This window comes from Chiloscyllium plagiosum, chromosome 35, assembly GCF_004010195.1.
Source record: "Chiloscyllium plagiosum isolate BGI_BamShark_2017 chromosome 35, ASM401019v2, whole genome shotgun sequence".
Taxonomy (NCBI): Eukaryota; Metazoa; Chordata; class Chondrichthyes; order Orectolobiformes; family Hemiscylliidae; genus Chiloscyllium; species Chiloscyllium plagiosum.
The window spans coordinates 7,086,863-7,102,898 of record NC_057744.1 but is presented as its reverse complement, the minus strand read 5'-3'; the positions used below and the strand labels follow the sequence as shown (position 1 = coordinate 7,102,898).

Here is a 16,036-nt window from a genome sequence, read left to right as displayed (position 1 = left end):
CTAAATGCTACCAGTCTTTCTACCTCTAACGTTTCGGACAGAGAGAGATATTTTGTGGAGACAAATTTTAATATAATTTATTTTAGAACTTCAATTTTGAGCTTGGGAAGCACAGTGGCTTAGTGGTTAGCACTATTGACTCACAGCCCAGATTCGATTTGACCCTCGGGGGAACAAAGTTTTCTCGTGTCTGAGTGGGTTTCCTTCGGGTGCTTTGGTTTTCTCCCACAGTCTAAAGATGTGCAGGTTAGGTGGATTGGCCATGATAAATTGTCCATAGTGTTCGGGGATATGCTGACTAGGTGGATTACCCATGGGAAAATCAGGACTACTGGGATAGTGAGAGTCTGGTTGGGCTGCCCTTCAGAGGGTTGGTGTGAACTTGATGGGCTGAATGGCCTGCTTCCACAGTGCACAGATTCTATGATGTATCAATGGGTGACTTTCACAAGCGAACTGCATAAACTGGTGAACATTAGTCTTCAGTAAGAAGCATTAAATTGTGTTTTTTTTGGCTTAGGGAAAACATCTAGAACTTCAAGAAACTTTTTGCTTTTCCTTTTTATAGAAGTCTCTGTGGAAGCTCGATGTGTAAAACAAATGCTCCTGAAGAAAGGAAATTTCTTAGTACCCTTAAATAGATTAGCTCAGTGTAAGGAGCTTAATTTAAAAGCTCCAGTCCAAAAGTGTTTAGTTAAAATGAAAACCCAGAAGTGTTTATGTGAAGCTTATCCACAAATTTAATTCCTATCAAAATTGTACGTCTATTCATGCATGGTACTTTGACACTGTCCAATAACTTAAAAGGTCAGCACAGATTGGGGAGTTCCCAAATGAAACCTCTGCAGTTTGGTGTACGATGTATTGAATTTCATAATGTACTTTCCATAGTATTGTCCTCAGTCTTCCTAAACTTGTCAAAAAAATGACCATGACTCATAAGTACTCAATAAATCTTGGTTTTGATAAATATTATGCATGAAGTTAACAATCTGTTCAAACTATTCACAAGGGTCTAATTTCCTTGTCTTGTTTCTGTATGACAATACAAGTGTTAAGCCCATACCTCATTTCCTCTTTGGAAAAGAAATAACCCAGATGCTTCATTATTTCACTGATCCTAAGGCTCACTTTCAGGAAACAATGATGGTCATACCCAAAACTTAACAATTTGATTCAATCAACATAGAATAACAATGTTATACACAAAAGAAATGCATTTGAACAGAACTCAAATCCAAACTTATATGTGATATCTAAAACTCTCACCCCACTGATTACTTGCTCCCATATTAATACAGCCAATTCAAACCCAATTAACTCTTAGTTAATACATGCACTACTTATTTTCTCAATTTATTAGGTCTCAAGATTACCTTCAGATCATACTAGGTGATAACATACCACAAACGATGAGGGTTGACCTGCTCATTGTTTGTAGCATTTTCGCTCCCTAATTTCTGGACTCAGTTCCAAAAAAGAGTGTAACAATGCTTAAAGTCATAATCTCTGTCTTGAATAGGACATCATTTTCCCAAGGCAGTAGGCTGCTCATCAACTGTAAGCAGCACCAATTAGCACAGTAAATGAGAAAGTAGAGGATGACGTGGATCATTGAGATTCCTCTTATGGTCTAATATCAGTAGATTGCAGACCAACAGGTGGAAAAATATATTAAAATGGAAGAAAAATTGAAAAATAAATTCCCAGAAATGGAAAGGAAACTTCTGGTTCGCTGACTGCTTTTGATAACTCAATGCCTTTGGTGCTCTCTTGGTTCTGCTTCACTCATTTATCTCCCATAATAGTCACACATTCTTCAAAATGTTGAGTGCAATGGAAGCAAAGGCGCAGGATAGAAGAACATAATGGTAACCCAGTCAAAAGAACACTTCATTTCTGATAGTATCATACAAGTGGCTTCAAAATTTACTTATTTCAATAATCTATAAATAGATCACTGATTTTTAAAGTCAAGAGTGTGTTGCTGGAAAAGCACAGCAGGTCAGGCAGCATCCGAGGAGCAGGAGAATCAACGTTTTAGGCAAAAGTCCTGCATCAGGAAAATCTCTTCTCCAGAATCTCCAGTCCTCACTTTTACCTCACTGATTTTGAAAGTTAACAATGACACATCTATAACTACTTCCTCATGGAATAGATGTCTGAGCACAAAGCTATCACTGAATTAGCACTAAACTTGCAATCTCTCACCTAGAGGCAGTTCATTGGTAAGGGAAATATTTTACTGGTGTGAAAGTGATGCTGTTCTGAGAAAGGGCTGAGCACATGGCTAGAGCACAACATGGGAACATTGGATACTGCCATTTGGTACCCAAAATAGAAGGAAGGCGTTTCAGTCTTATGTTGACACTAATGTTGACAAACCCGCAAGCTTTCCCTGGCACTGCATGCATGCACAGCAACACAGTAAGTAAGACATTATTGTGTAGACCTGTGAAAATCAACCCCTCGCATGGCCATGCAAAGAATTTTAAATAAGTACCACGCATTTAAAAGGATAGGCTACATCAAAAAAATTGAAGGGGACTTTTTTTCAATTGACTCAATATTTTTTAAGGTTGAAACTTTATTGCTGGAACAGCACAGCAGGTCAGGCAGCATCCAGGGAACAGGAGATTCGACGTTTCGGGCACAGGCCCTTCTTCAGGAATGAGCAGAGAGTGTTCAGCAGGAGAAGATAAAAGGTAGGGAGGAGGGACTTGGAGGAGGGGCGTTGGAAATGTGATAGGTGGAAAGGCCATAACAGTTACTATATAAATGCAATTTAATTTTAATAACTCAATAGTTACTCATAGAAATCTAATGTTATATCACTGGGATGCTTTTTTGCCATTATTATGGCAATAATGTTTTTTTCAAATTTAAAAAAAAGTTATGATATTTCAGCTACTTTAATCCCATGTGTATCACTGATGATTTGTATTTACTCTGTGGAAATTTTAATTGAGTAGAAGATTTTACTGCATTTTACTTTCTGATTTGCTGTTTGAGAATACTTCAGTGTAATTGGCTGCCAACTCCCTGCGGTGATATCACTGTTACTGTATGCCTAGTGTTTGTCTTGATCTTGCACATATCAAGAAAGGGAAACTTCATGCCTCAGAGATCACTAGATAGCAGAAAATCCCTTTAATACTTCAAAGTACTCTTTTGGTATGATCCTAGATATTGAATATTGTTAGATATTATTACTGGAGCGAATCATAGATTTACATTTAAATAGTTCCCATTTCTGTCTTTGTTCACTCCTTTCCTCAGCAATATTTTGTGTTTGATTTTGTCTACTTTCTGTGGTTTTATTTACCCTAATGAAGAAGAGCATATCTTCTCAACATCACAACTATTGATCTCACCCTGCTTGGCTGTTGTATGGAACCCCCTACGTGTTAACCCCTTAAAGCCAAATACATAACAATATTGTCAAATTTGATGGAATTTTAATGCATTTACTTTAGGGGAAATTTGGCATGTTAATATGCTGCAGTTTTTCTTATCTGCGATGTTTTGTGTTATGTTGCTGAAAATATTACTGATGAAATACTTAGCAGTTGTAGTAAAATCATGCGTATACTTAGGATGAAGAAGATTATGAGTACCACATATGCTTGGTCCAGTTCTTGTTGGATTCATTTGGATATCAAAGTTGAAACTTTATTGCTGGAACAGCACAGCAGGTCAGGCAGCATCCAGGGAACAGGAGATTCGACGTTTCGGGCACAGGCCCTTCTTCAGGAATGAGCAGAGAGTGTTCAGCAGGAGAAGATAAAAGGTAGGGAGGAGGGACTTGGAGGAGGGGCGTTGGAAATGTGATAGGTGGAAAGAGGTCAAGGTGAGGGTGATAGGTCGGAGTAGGATCCTACTCCGACCTATCACCCTCACCTTGACCTCTTTCCACCTATCACATTTCCAACGCCCCTCCTCCAAGTCCCTCCTCCCTACCTTTTATCTTCTCCTGCTGAACACTCTCTGCTCATTCCTGAAGAAGGGCCTGTGCCCGAAACGTCGAATCTCCTGTTCCCTGGATGCTGCCTGACCTGCTGTGCTGTTCCAGCAATAAAGTTTCAACTTTGATCTCCAGCATCTGCAGACCTCACTTTCTCCTCAATATTTTTTAAGACATATCAGGAAGTACGCAAAAATAAAAATAACTGTTCAACAGTTACAAACACAGGGTTTGGACTCTCACTGTTCACTACCAATTCTAAACATAATCAGAAAATGAGAACTTCAAATCATGTGATTAATTACAGTACTGTATACAATGTACTTGCAATACCATAAACAATAGCATTGCAATCTTTGAGGGTCCATTTCTTATATTTCACATTTTTTTTCCCAATAAACCTGCTCAGAGGTATTATACAGCTCTCAAGCAGGTGGAAATAGAAGTCGGGCCTCCCAGCCCAGGGGAGGAATGCTACCATTGTGCCACAAGGGATGCCTGCATTTTTAGACTGCAAACACAATTTTGTTTTGGTATGTTCACTTTTCCATGACATGAACAAGATTTGGGAAGTTGACAAACTAACACTTGGAAGAACCTGTGTTTTAGTCTTGGTACTGCAGAGACAATTACTGTCTAACATTAGCCTAGCCTTTGCAGTACTTGGGAATACAAGCAGCCAAATGAGAGCACCAGATTTACACAGATTACTGGCATTCAAAATCTAGGGTAATTCAGAATGCTTAAAGGAGTCTAATGTTGAGTAATCTTTATTACACTGATCTTTAGTCAAATTACTGGATTTAGTTCAAATTTAGCCTGGCAATCCTATTGTGTAATCCCAGATTTATTTTACTGTTAATTGTGGCTATCAAATGGGCTAGGATTATTTTTAAAACATGAGAAATAACGATTGCAAACCCAAACACAAAAAGTTTCAACCTAATTCAAAAGAAGTGTAGAAGATCCAGCAATAATTAGGGGATGCTAGTCATTCGGTCACTTGGTTGGGGAAATATTTGCTTCTTAGTCACATGGTAAAGAATAAACTAGAAACAAAAACAAAATACAAGATGGCATCCCTCTTAAAGGTTTACATGGCCTATGTGATCATGGTAACTGCCAAAACGTAGCACTCTCCTGCCTTCAATCTGACATTAACTATTCATGGAGAGGATGTAATTGCACCTGTGGCTGCTTGTCATCTATGTCAGTTAATATCAGTGGAATTGAAATTTCTGTTAGTGCATAACTGAAGATCTTTGAACATAATCTGTCCAGTCCACAATTCTAGTAAAAGATATACAACGTTTATCTTTATGCACATTTCCACATTTCCCAAATTCTTTGTTTAAAAATTTAACAATTCTAGACTATATATAGGCAGCAATTATCTTACTTACAGTTTCATCTGCCCTTCCATTACTCTCTGCCTGATGCTCCTCAGTTTTAAGATTCCAATTAGTGCTATTGCATGCCTCTTGATCAAAATTCACAATAGAATCTTCTTCCAAACCTCTTAATCCAGTTAGCACTGCTGCTCCAGAGGTTGGTCCTGTTTGAAGGCAGAACTGGGAGTTCAAAGAGGCTGCTTCTCCACACCCTGAACATTCAACTGTTTCATGCAGCTCATCTATATATCCTGCAACTCCAAGATCAACTCTAATAATTTCATCCTCACTATGTGAGGTGGCTAAAAGAATTGGATGAGGCTCATAATTATAAACATTTGAATGAAATCCATAATCAAAATCTTCACTTTGATTGTTACACAGATCAGGAGGTTGTCCTCCTTGTGTAATTTTCTGTGTGTTTTCAGGAAATTCTTTATTAACTTCTTGGTTTGCTTTTACTTTTTTGAGAATTTCCTGGTAAAATCTCTGATCCTCTGAATAAGAATCATCCTCATACTCCTGGCAGACTGAACTGTGAATCCAGCTGTTATAAGCAGTGGCACTTTTTTCTTTCAGGAATGCACGTGAAGATGACAAACTGTCAAAATCTTTTCCTGAATTGTTCAAGTTCGGCTTGTTAAAGAGGTTACGAAGATCACAATCTACAGCAGCTATGGTGACTTTTTTCTCTGATTTAAAATCCTTATCCTGTTCAAGAATATCATACATACTGTGGTCAGCTTTCTGTGACATATGATTTAAGGAACTTGAAATAAAAGAGTTTATATCAACTTTTTCAGTAACTAATTCTTCATTAACAAATTCACTCAAATTCAATCCAGGAATATTAATATTGTTCACTGTTTTCATCCTAATGCCTTCTGTTTCATGAAGCCTTTTCATGGTTAAGACCTTGCTTAGGCAGTCAACTGATTTAAGGTTGGTGTTTCCAGTTGCTAGATTCTCAAAACATTCGGCGGTTTGTCCATTTTGCATGACTTTGGTGTCTCGCAGCCAGGGCTCACTCATTACCCTATTAAATTTGTTTTGATCGGTTTGCACCTTAGTCATCCAGCATTCTTCAACACTGAATGTTGACATCTTTAAGTAGTCACTCTGCGGTGTAATGCAACATGAATTTTGTGTGTCACAAACTGGCAAGACAACAACCCCCTCAATATAGCCTGCTGGCAAGTTTTCATCAACTTGGTTTTCTTCTACAATACTCTGTGGTATCTCATCAATTGGTTGTTTATTCTGAATTGAGTTACTTTTCTGAAGATTTTCAATGGGTATTTGCTTGTTTTCTGTGTCACTGAATACAATTACCTGCTCCTCAAGTGCAAATGATATTCTTTTGTTGTCAGGCTGTAGCGTTTCTGCAAATGTCTTACATTTTGTTGACTTCTTTGGTATGTTAGCTGGCTGTTTACTTATTGCATGTCCTAAGCTCATTCTATCCAAATTGGAGTCAGAGAAACTCCAGCATGTACCTGCCTCAGGACCTTTCCTGGTTTCTTCCGGCCTATCCAGATCACTGCGACTAGCTATAAGTCTTGAACTGAAAGAAACTGTTCTTCCTAGAATTTCCTCGAGGTCTGCAAATATTTTTTGATTATCATTTTCTCTTTTAAGAGGTTGTAGATTACTTGGGAAATTGACAGTTATAGATTTATTGACTAGTAATGGCTTCAAAGATGGTTGCAAGGGCCTGACCTCTTTCTGGTCTGTATCCTCAATCCTAATCTGAGTATCAGGCAAACACTCAAGACTTGCAAAATGGTGAAGAGGATCATGAGCTAGGTTACAATAAGATGAAGAAGGAAGTATTCCTGGTTCTAACTGGTTTCCCTAAACAAAGATAAAAAAAGGCTTGAAGATAATGTATAATTCAGCTAGGAGATAATTTAAATATTTCCTCTCCTAACTGCAAATTATGCTACATGTTGCTACTCTGTTTACGATTATGGAACTTTGTTGACAGGCTAATTCCCTATTGTCCAATATTTCAGAAAAGTAAACAAACCTCTACATTGATAGCTACTATTGTATCTGCAACCCCAAACAAGTGGGATTTTTTTTAAAAAACCCGTTTATAACATGGAAAAAAGTGGAGAAAGGCTGGACACATTGCAGTTATCATTTTAGACTGGTTTAATTTTGCTATGCTATATTTTTTCCACATATCATATATTTTAAAAAACTGACAAAAGCATAGAAATAAAATACAAGCTGGATAATGAATAAAAAACTATTTTAAAAGATTTAAAATATAATAGTAGCCCTGTTCTGCTGTAAGATTATTTTTCACTTCAACATTTAGATCATTACTCCACAAGATTCAGGAGCAGAATGAGACCATTCACCCTATCAAGTCTGCTTTGCCATTTGATTGTAGCTGTTACGTTTCTCAGCTCCATTCTGCTGCCTTCTCCTTGTAACCCATGAACCTCTAACTAATGAATAACCTATCTGTTTCAAGACTTGGCCTCAACAGGAATGAGTTCCATAGATTCATCACCCTCTGGCTGAAGAAATTTCTCCTCATTTCAGTTCTGAAGGATTGTCCCTTCACTCTGAGGTTGTGTCCTTGGGTCATAGTCTCTCTACTAGTGGAAAGTAGGAGAGATGGAGAGTAGGAGGGACTTTTTCCACCTCCACTCTATCCAGGCAAGTCAGGATTCTTCAAGTTTCAATCAGATCCCCTCTCATCTTTCTAAACTCCAAGTACAGAGCCAGAGTCCTCAAACACTCCTCATATGACTAGCCCTTCATTCCTAGGATCATTCTTTGTCTTCTGGACCCCCTCAAAGACCAGCACTTCCTTCCTTAGATACACTTCCTTCCTTAGGGCCCAAACTGCTCACAACATTCCAAATGTGGTCTGACCAGAGCCTTATACAGACTCAGCAGTACATCTCTATGCTTGTATTTTCACACTCTCAAAAGAAATGCCAATATTGTATTTGCATTCCTAATTGCCAAATGAATCTAAGTGCATACCTTAATAAAATCTGAAACTAGGGCTTTCAAGTCTCTTTAAACTTTAGATTTCTGAACCCTTTCACCATTTAGAAAATAGTCTAAACCTCGATCTCTATCTAGTCTTCCTATCAAAGTGCATAACCTTATAATTTCCAACACTGTATTCCATTTGCCACTTCTTTGCCCACTCTCCTCACCTGTCAAGTCTTTCTGCACTTCCCCATTTTCTCAAAACTATCTGTTCTCCCATATCTTTTTGTGTCACCTGTAAACCTAGCTCTAATGCCCTCAGTTCCTTCATCCAAATCATTAAAGTATAACAATGAATAGTTGTTGTCCCAACACTGACCTCTACAGAACTCTACTAGTCTCCAGTTGCGATCCTCAAAAAGACTCCTTTATCCCCTGCCTTCTGACAATCAGCCAACCCTGCAAGGTTCATCTTATATGGCTCTTCTGGAAATCCAAATAGATCACAATTGGTTCTCCTTTGTCTAACACGTTTGTTACTACCACAAAGAACTCTACTAGACTTATCAGGCATGACCTGCCCTCAATGCTGACTCAGCCCCATTTTACCCTACGTATCCAAGTATTCCACAATCTCATCTTTCATAATGGTTTCTGACATCTTACAAACAACCAAGGTGAGGTTAACCTGCCTATAATTTCCCATCTTCTGCCTCTCTCCCTTCTTAAAAAGCATGACATTTGTCATTTTCCAGTCATCTGGGACCCTGACTCCAGCAATTCGTGAAAGATCACCACCGATGTCTCCACAATCTCCTCAACTATCTCCTTCAGAACCCTGGAGTGTAGTCCTGGTGATTTATTCACGTTCAGACCTGCCAGCTTTGCCAACACGTTCTGCTTATGATCTACTTAGTCATAACAAATAGATCGGTAAATCAAAGCTTTAAAACTACAAAAGTCCAATCAGACTAATCATTTATAGCTTAGAGAACGGGTTTAGTGTCAACATTTGCTCCTTAAATGACAAAGAGACATAGTATTTTAAAATCGAAGTTCTCACGTTCTTGACAGAGTTAAAAAAATTATAGAAAAACAAATTTTATTTCAGTAAAATAGAAGCGGAAGATACTGGAAAACGCAGCAGGTGAGGCAGCATTCATAAAGAGAAAAACAAAGTCAATATTTCAAATTAATGAAATTCGTCTTTCTGAGTTCTGATGAAAGGTCATTGACCCAAAACATTCATTAAACATTAACTCTTTCCATTTCTGCATAGATGTTGTCTGGCCTGCTGAGGTTTCCAGCATTTTCTGTTGAAAACATGGATGTGATTCTGCAGTCCTGTACTGAAGCAGAGCACTGTTTGGAACAGTCAGGGTCACATGTGCAGTAATCCTATTTGCAGCTGTCTCTTGCTTTGTAGCTGCAGCTTTGCCATCTGAATGTAAAATCACCTTCATTCTTCTAAAATCATCATATTTGCAAAGACTTACAATTCAGCATCATAGTAATAACATTTTAAAATATATATAATTATTTTAATAGTCATGCTAACTTGCAGGTGACAAAGACTCTCATAATCACTTAGACCTTTTTCTGCGATAAATAATTGGAACTTGAAATTACAATATTTGCAACTCGTATATCATATTTTGTCATATTTCTCCTCTGAAAAACAACTAGGAGAAATAGGAATTGCAGTTCATACTTGAATGAGTTACTTTGTGGAAAGCAATGTTTCATTCACACTTAATGCTAATTAAATATGAACTGTGAATATTAATTGAGAAAAGTGGTAGTGCAAGACACCAAAGAAATGATTGCATTGAAGACTGAAGAGGATTTTCAAGTCTTTATTAAATTACTTTGATACCAAATACTTATTTTGCATAACTACAAATAAAATTTCAATTTAGAATGTCTTTGGTGCCTCAAACAGGAATTTTAAAAAAACCATGTCTAATGGCTCTGTCCATTTATACATCAAATAGCTGAGATATAGCGAGAATACTTATATAGAAACAAGTTACAACAGAGAAACAGGCCATTCTGCCCAAATTCATCTACAGATGCACAAGTTTGATTGCACTATGTGCTAAATTAACTCAGTTAGAGAGACAATTCGTCTAAATACACTTAGGTTAGGGAACAAGTGGATTCAAGGCAATTTGACCAAGCTCCCAACCCAAATTTACTACAGAACACATTGCCAAAAGTATACAATTGTGAATAACAAGTGAGCTTGGGACCCAGCAAAGAGCTTGTTGATGATCATTGTGGATAATGCTACTTCTTCGAGATGACCACCAGCACCTGTGGAACTGTACAGCAGCAAGAAGATCAATGTCTTTTAAGAGGGGAGAAATTAAAGGTGGAATTAAAACAGACAAGGATGGAAAAAAAATACACAGCTGACATAACTAAATTTGGATTCAAGAATTAAGACTCACTGTGGCAGATTTAAGTTGGTCTTTTTCTTTCTTCTCTTTTTTTTCCTTCTTCTTTTTCTTTTCTTTCTTTTTGCTTCCACTCAGAGCTTGCAACTTCTCACGCTCCAAAGAAACCAGATTTCGATACTGTTCATCACACGGATGATCCCAAGTTGACTGGCCCGATACAAAGTTAAAGTAATAAACATCTCCAGTGACATCTTGGCTGCCTCGGACAAGAGAAATTAATCATGCAAAAATGTATTTCTTTTAACCATTTCCAAAATCCATGATAGGAGAAAGTGAGGTCTGCAGATGCTGGAGATCAAAGTTGAAACTTTATTGCTGGAACAGCACAGCAGGTCAGGCAGCATCCAGGGAACAGGGGATTCGACGTTTCGGGCACGAAAGAAGGGCCTGTGCCCGAAACGTCGAATCTCCTGTTCCCTGGATGCTGCCTGACCTGCTGTGCTGTTCCAGCAATAAAGTTTCAACAAAATCCATGATAATCTAGCTTTTCTGTGATAACATCACAGTTTGATACCATGCTAGTTATCATTGACACACAGAAAGCAGAGATAGACAAAGGAACTCGTATTGAGAAAACAGCAACAAAATTTCAAGTTTAACCCAAATGATTGGTTGAGTTATGATAGAGTATTAGATGTATTTTACTTTACCAAACACTTGTGTAAAGCTACAACCTAACCCAACTATAACAAAACACCTGTGCTTCACATCTTCTTAGTTTTAGTTTGAATTTAGTCATGCTATTGAGGATAAATTTGAAATGTTCTTGTACAATAAATAATCTTTGAGCAGGTGGAATGAGTGACACAGTGAAATGACCACGGCACAGAAGGTTAAAGGAACATTTATCCTGTTTCACACAACTTAGGAAAAAACTGGATAAGTGTCTGGCAGGATAATAAATAAAAGTGTGTTGCTGGAAAAGCACAGCAGGTCATAGAGTCGTAGAGATCTACAGCACGGAAATAGACCCTTCAGTCCAACCCGTCCACGCCGACCAGATATCCCAACCCAATTTAGTCCCACCTGCCAGCACCCGACCTATATCCCTCCAAACCCTTCCTATTCATATACCCATCCAAATGCCTGATTGCCAAATTCCTGATGAAGGGCTTATGCCTGAAACATCGATTCTCCTGCTCCTCGGATGCTGCCTGACCTGCTGTGCTTTCCCAACAACACAGTCTTGACTCTGATCTCCAGCATCTGCAGCCCTCACTTTCTCCCAAGGTAATAAATAAGCCAACATGGAGAAAGTGCAAGAAATGGAAAGAGTAGCTGGCTCAAGCTGAAGAGTACATGATGGGTCAAAGAGCTCCCTTCATTCTCTGCAGCAATTTCTACCATTTTATCAAACCAAATAAATTGCTACTGCTATTTTTATACAGAAAACTGGTGAGATGTAATTTTGAATACTGTGTTTATTTCTGAGTGTTCCATTTTCAGAAAGACTAGAATGGGTGTATAACAATGATTTTTCAGGGTTATTGGAATGAACGGACTTGGCCACAATGAAAGAGCAGGTAAATTACTTCCACACTGGCAAAAGGATGGGTCAGAGTATGGAGACAACAACATTGCAATTAATCTGCAGATCAGTTTGGATGCAACTTGCCCATTGAGAGTGCTTTATGCATAAAATTAACTCCAGTTGGGAACGAGTATAATGTGAGAGCAAACTTGATCACCTAAACAGATAGTCCTTGCTCGTATGCAAAACAGGAGAGAAAAATATATCTTTAATGATAACGTATTAAAAATTTAGGCTAATTCAAACACAACATTTTTAGAAGTTAATCCACAGATGAAATTTAAATTTTAGATCCATTTTTAATGTCACTTAAGATCAATTCATCACAATATAAATTACTATACTCTGGACCAAATTTTAAGAGGAATATGACTTTATTAACTGATTTTATGCAGGCTGCACTGAACTTTAAAATGGTGCATTTATGACTAAACAAACACTGTCTATTCTATACTGAAACTTATAATTAAGCAATAAATGTCAGGAGCCCAGAGTATACAAAGGAATAAATGGCTCCTGTGTGCTTCCTGGCACTTAATCATCAGGCAGCAGCTGGTTTTATTTTTTGCCAGGTGAACACTAGGCTGCCAACATTTATTGCTGATTGGTTCATTTGAATTTTTAGAGGATGTGCATTTTTAATTTATTAGTTAAAATGGAAGCGTTATGAAGCTACTGTGTAACATCAATACAGTTGTTTACATAAAACCAACTTGGATACTCTCACCAATTCCTCCCGCCCAACTACTTTCCCTCGTTTGCAATTCTTTTCTCTACAGCTTCCTGCACTGTTTTTAATGGTGTTGAACTTGTGCAGCTATGCAAACAGCATCATTTTATTAGGATCCAATAAAACAAAAGCTAAACAAGAATGAGGTTACGTATATTGCAATAGTAACTCTGTAGCACTGATACTATTTTCAAGATGTGACTGCTACACTGTAATTTGTACTCGGTTGGAAAGTTAATATTGTATGAATAAAGCACCGTCAGTTCAAATACCATAATCCTGCTTTATGTGAAATACCTCTCCTTTGTCTTTTGCATGTAAACACTCATGATTTTTATGCAAGAACACAGTGCATATCTGAGCAGTATAGCCAGACACATTGGCAAATTCTGGTATATTCAGACTTGGGCATTCTGTCATTAATCTACAAAGTCTATTAAAAAGGGATTTATGTTCTCAAACATGAATGTCTGAATCCTTGAGCAGGAATTAATGGGTAAAAGGAAATACCCATTCATAAAGAACAGCTGTCTTTACAGTGTTTATATGTGCAACATTTTTCTTCGGATACTGGAGGAAGATGGAAAAATAACTAACGTGTTTTAGGTAATGAGTCTAAGTAGCCAAAATGCCCAGGCACCATAATGGACATGTGTTGCAGCAGCAGTTACCTGGCTTCTGGGCCAGAAGGTTTAGCTTCAAGTCCCGCCTTAAGATATGATGACCACAGAGATGTTTAGAAAAGGGTCTAGGTACATTACATAAATCAGGATCAGTACTATTCTTACATATGGGCAATAGGATGCAATTCAACCCGTTAAGCTGTTCCACTATTGGATCACATTATGGGTGATTTGTACCTCAACCTAACTAGCCCATCCTTGATAACCTCAGTGTCCAGAGCTTTTGTAAGGAAGCGGGTTGTTTTTTGACTGGAAGGAGATGGCAACAGCAAACAAACAGTTCCAGACTTGACTGAGCTCGGACTTTCTTCATTGGAGAAAAGGAGGAAGAGAGGGGACCTAACTGAGGTATACAAGATAATGAGAGGCATAGATAGAGTCGATAGCCAGAGACTATTTCCCAGGCAAGAAATGACTAACACAAGGGGTCATAGTTTTAAGCTGGTTGGAGGAAAGTATAGAGGGGATGTCAGAGGTGGGTTCTTTACACAGAGAGTTGTGAGAGCATGGAATGCGGTGCCTGCAGCAGTTGTGGAAGCAAGGTCATTGGGGATATTTAAGAGACTACTGGACATGCATATTGTCACAGAAATTTGAGGGTGCATACATGAGGATCAGTGGTCGGCACAACATCGTGGGCTGAAGGGCCTGTTCTGTACTGTACTGTTCTATGTTCTAAGGCACAAAACAGCTTCCAAATAGTGCTCCTGAATAGTTGAGATCTAATTTTAAAACTTCACTAATTTGCTTGAAATATCGTTCACCAGAGAAAATAGTTTCTCCATGCCTACCCTTTCTAATTCCTTTACCTTCTATAATACTAGATGATCTGCTCTGCCATTGAAGACAAAAGGAATATACTTCAAACTTCTGTAAGTTTTTAAATCCTACTGTATAAACTGTCCAGAAATGTCATACCCAGAACTGAATGTAGTACTCAAATGCATCTGACCAAGGCCTAACACAACTGAAGGATAATTTCTTTCCCATTCTGTTATGACCACTTAAGATAAAAGCCAATATTCCATCAGCCTTTTCTACACACACTTCACTTTCAGGGGATTTGTGTTCACTGATACCCAAATCCTTTCGCTCCAGTCCAGTTCTTAGTCTGTCATCATTAAAGGTTGTTAGAATGTGAAATGTTGTGTTCTTGATGTAAAATCAACTGAGATGTTTAGCTACTTACTTAGGAAGGATATTAAAAGAATTGGAGAAAGTAAGTGTTGGAGAGGAGGGATTAAATAAAAAAGAGTTGTCACAGCGATCAAAGTAGGTGAGCAAGCCTTAGTGGTCAACCAGATTCTTCTTCATTCCACATGACAGAGGCAGCAGAATTTGGACTTACAAATATTACATGCAACTGGGATATTACCAGAAAGAAGCTCGGAACATTCTACATGTATAGGAGAGAGATTGTAATCTCTAGGCATATTCATCAGTGTGGTAGTAAGCTACAGTAAAAAACAACCTTCATTTCACTACGTTATAAATATACTTCAACAACTCAAACTATTATCACAATCAGTGACAGACATGTAACTATCAATAATACATAATCCAAAATTCCCTCATTTGACAACACCCAAGTTTGGAAGGACTCAACGCACAATAATATTGTTGTATATTTTTCACTTCCATATTATTATATTTTCTTAAATTGTATTGAAAACTTAAATGGTCTGCTGTCAACTTACCAGGGTTTCCATTCTTGGGGCAAAGGTGCTACAATGCCTTCTCTTGCTAACCACATAAGCTCTGGCTCATTTTCAGGATCAATTCCTATCTCACGAGCATACTCCTGGATTTCTGAAGAATATTAAACAAGTTAACAATTCTTTGTAATCACTTAAATATTAAGTAACAATTTTAATAATTCCTTCTACTGTGGCTTGAAAAGCTCAGGGGCGAGACATTAAAGAAGCAAGGTGTTCTTCAGACTGGAAGTTTGTGGAGAGAAGATACCTCTAAATTAATCAGAAAATAATAATGGAATTTAACACACTGGTTTCCTACAAATCCAGAGAGCATATCATCTTGTAAGAAATATTGGAAGTGGAGACACTAACAGGCTTAAGTCATATAATTTCAATCCTTTCATAGAATCCCTACAGTTTGGCAGTGGGTCATTCGATCCATTGAGTACACACAGACTCTCTGAACAGCATCCCACCCAGGAGCTTCGAAATCGACGTTTCGGGCAAAAGCCCTTCATCAGGAATAAAGGCAGTGAGCCTGAAGCGTGGAGAGATAAGCTAGAGGAGGGTGGGGGTGGGGAGAAAGTAGCATAGAGTACAATGGGTGAGTGGGGGAGGGG

The 16,036-nt window shown here is 38.1% G+C and overlaps 1 protein-coding gene across 1 annotated transcript in view; it reads right to left on the bottom strand.

The window, feature by feature from the left end:
* The window catches only part of LOC122540544 (centrosomal protein of 164 kDa-like), a 214,084-nt gene that overhangs the window by 151,276 nt on the left and 46,772 nt on the right, over nucleotides 1-16,036 (bottom strand). Inside the window, exons 4-5 of the mRNA XM_043676409.1 lie at nucleotides 15,417-15,528; nucleotides 10,767-10,971 (exon numbers count right to left, since the gene is read on the bottom strand). Coding sequence (XP_043532344.1) covers nucleotides 10,767-10,971; nucleotides 15,417-15,528 — 317 coding nt within the window. The remainder of the gene's footprint in view (nucleotides 1-10,766; nucleotides 10,972-15,416; nucleotides 15,529-16,036) is intronic.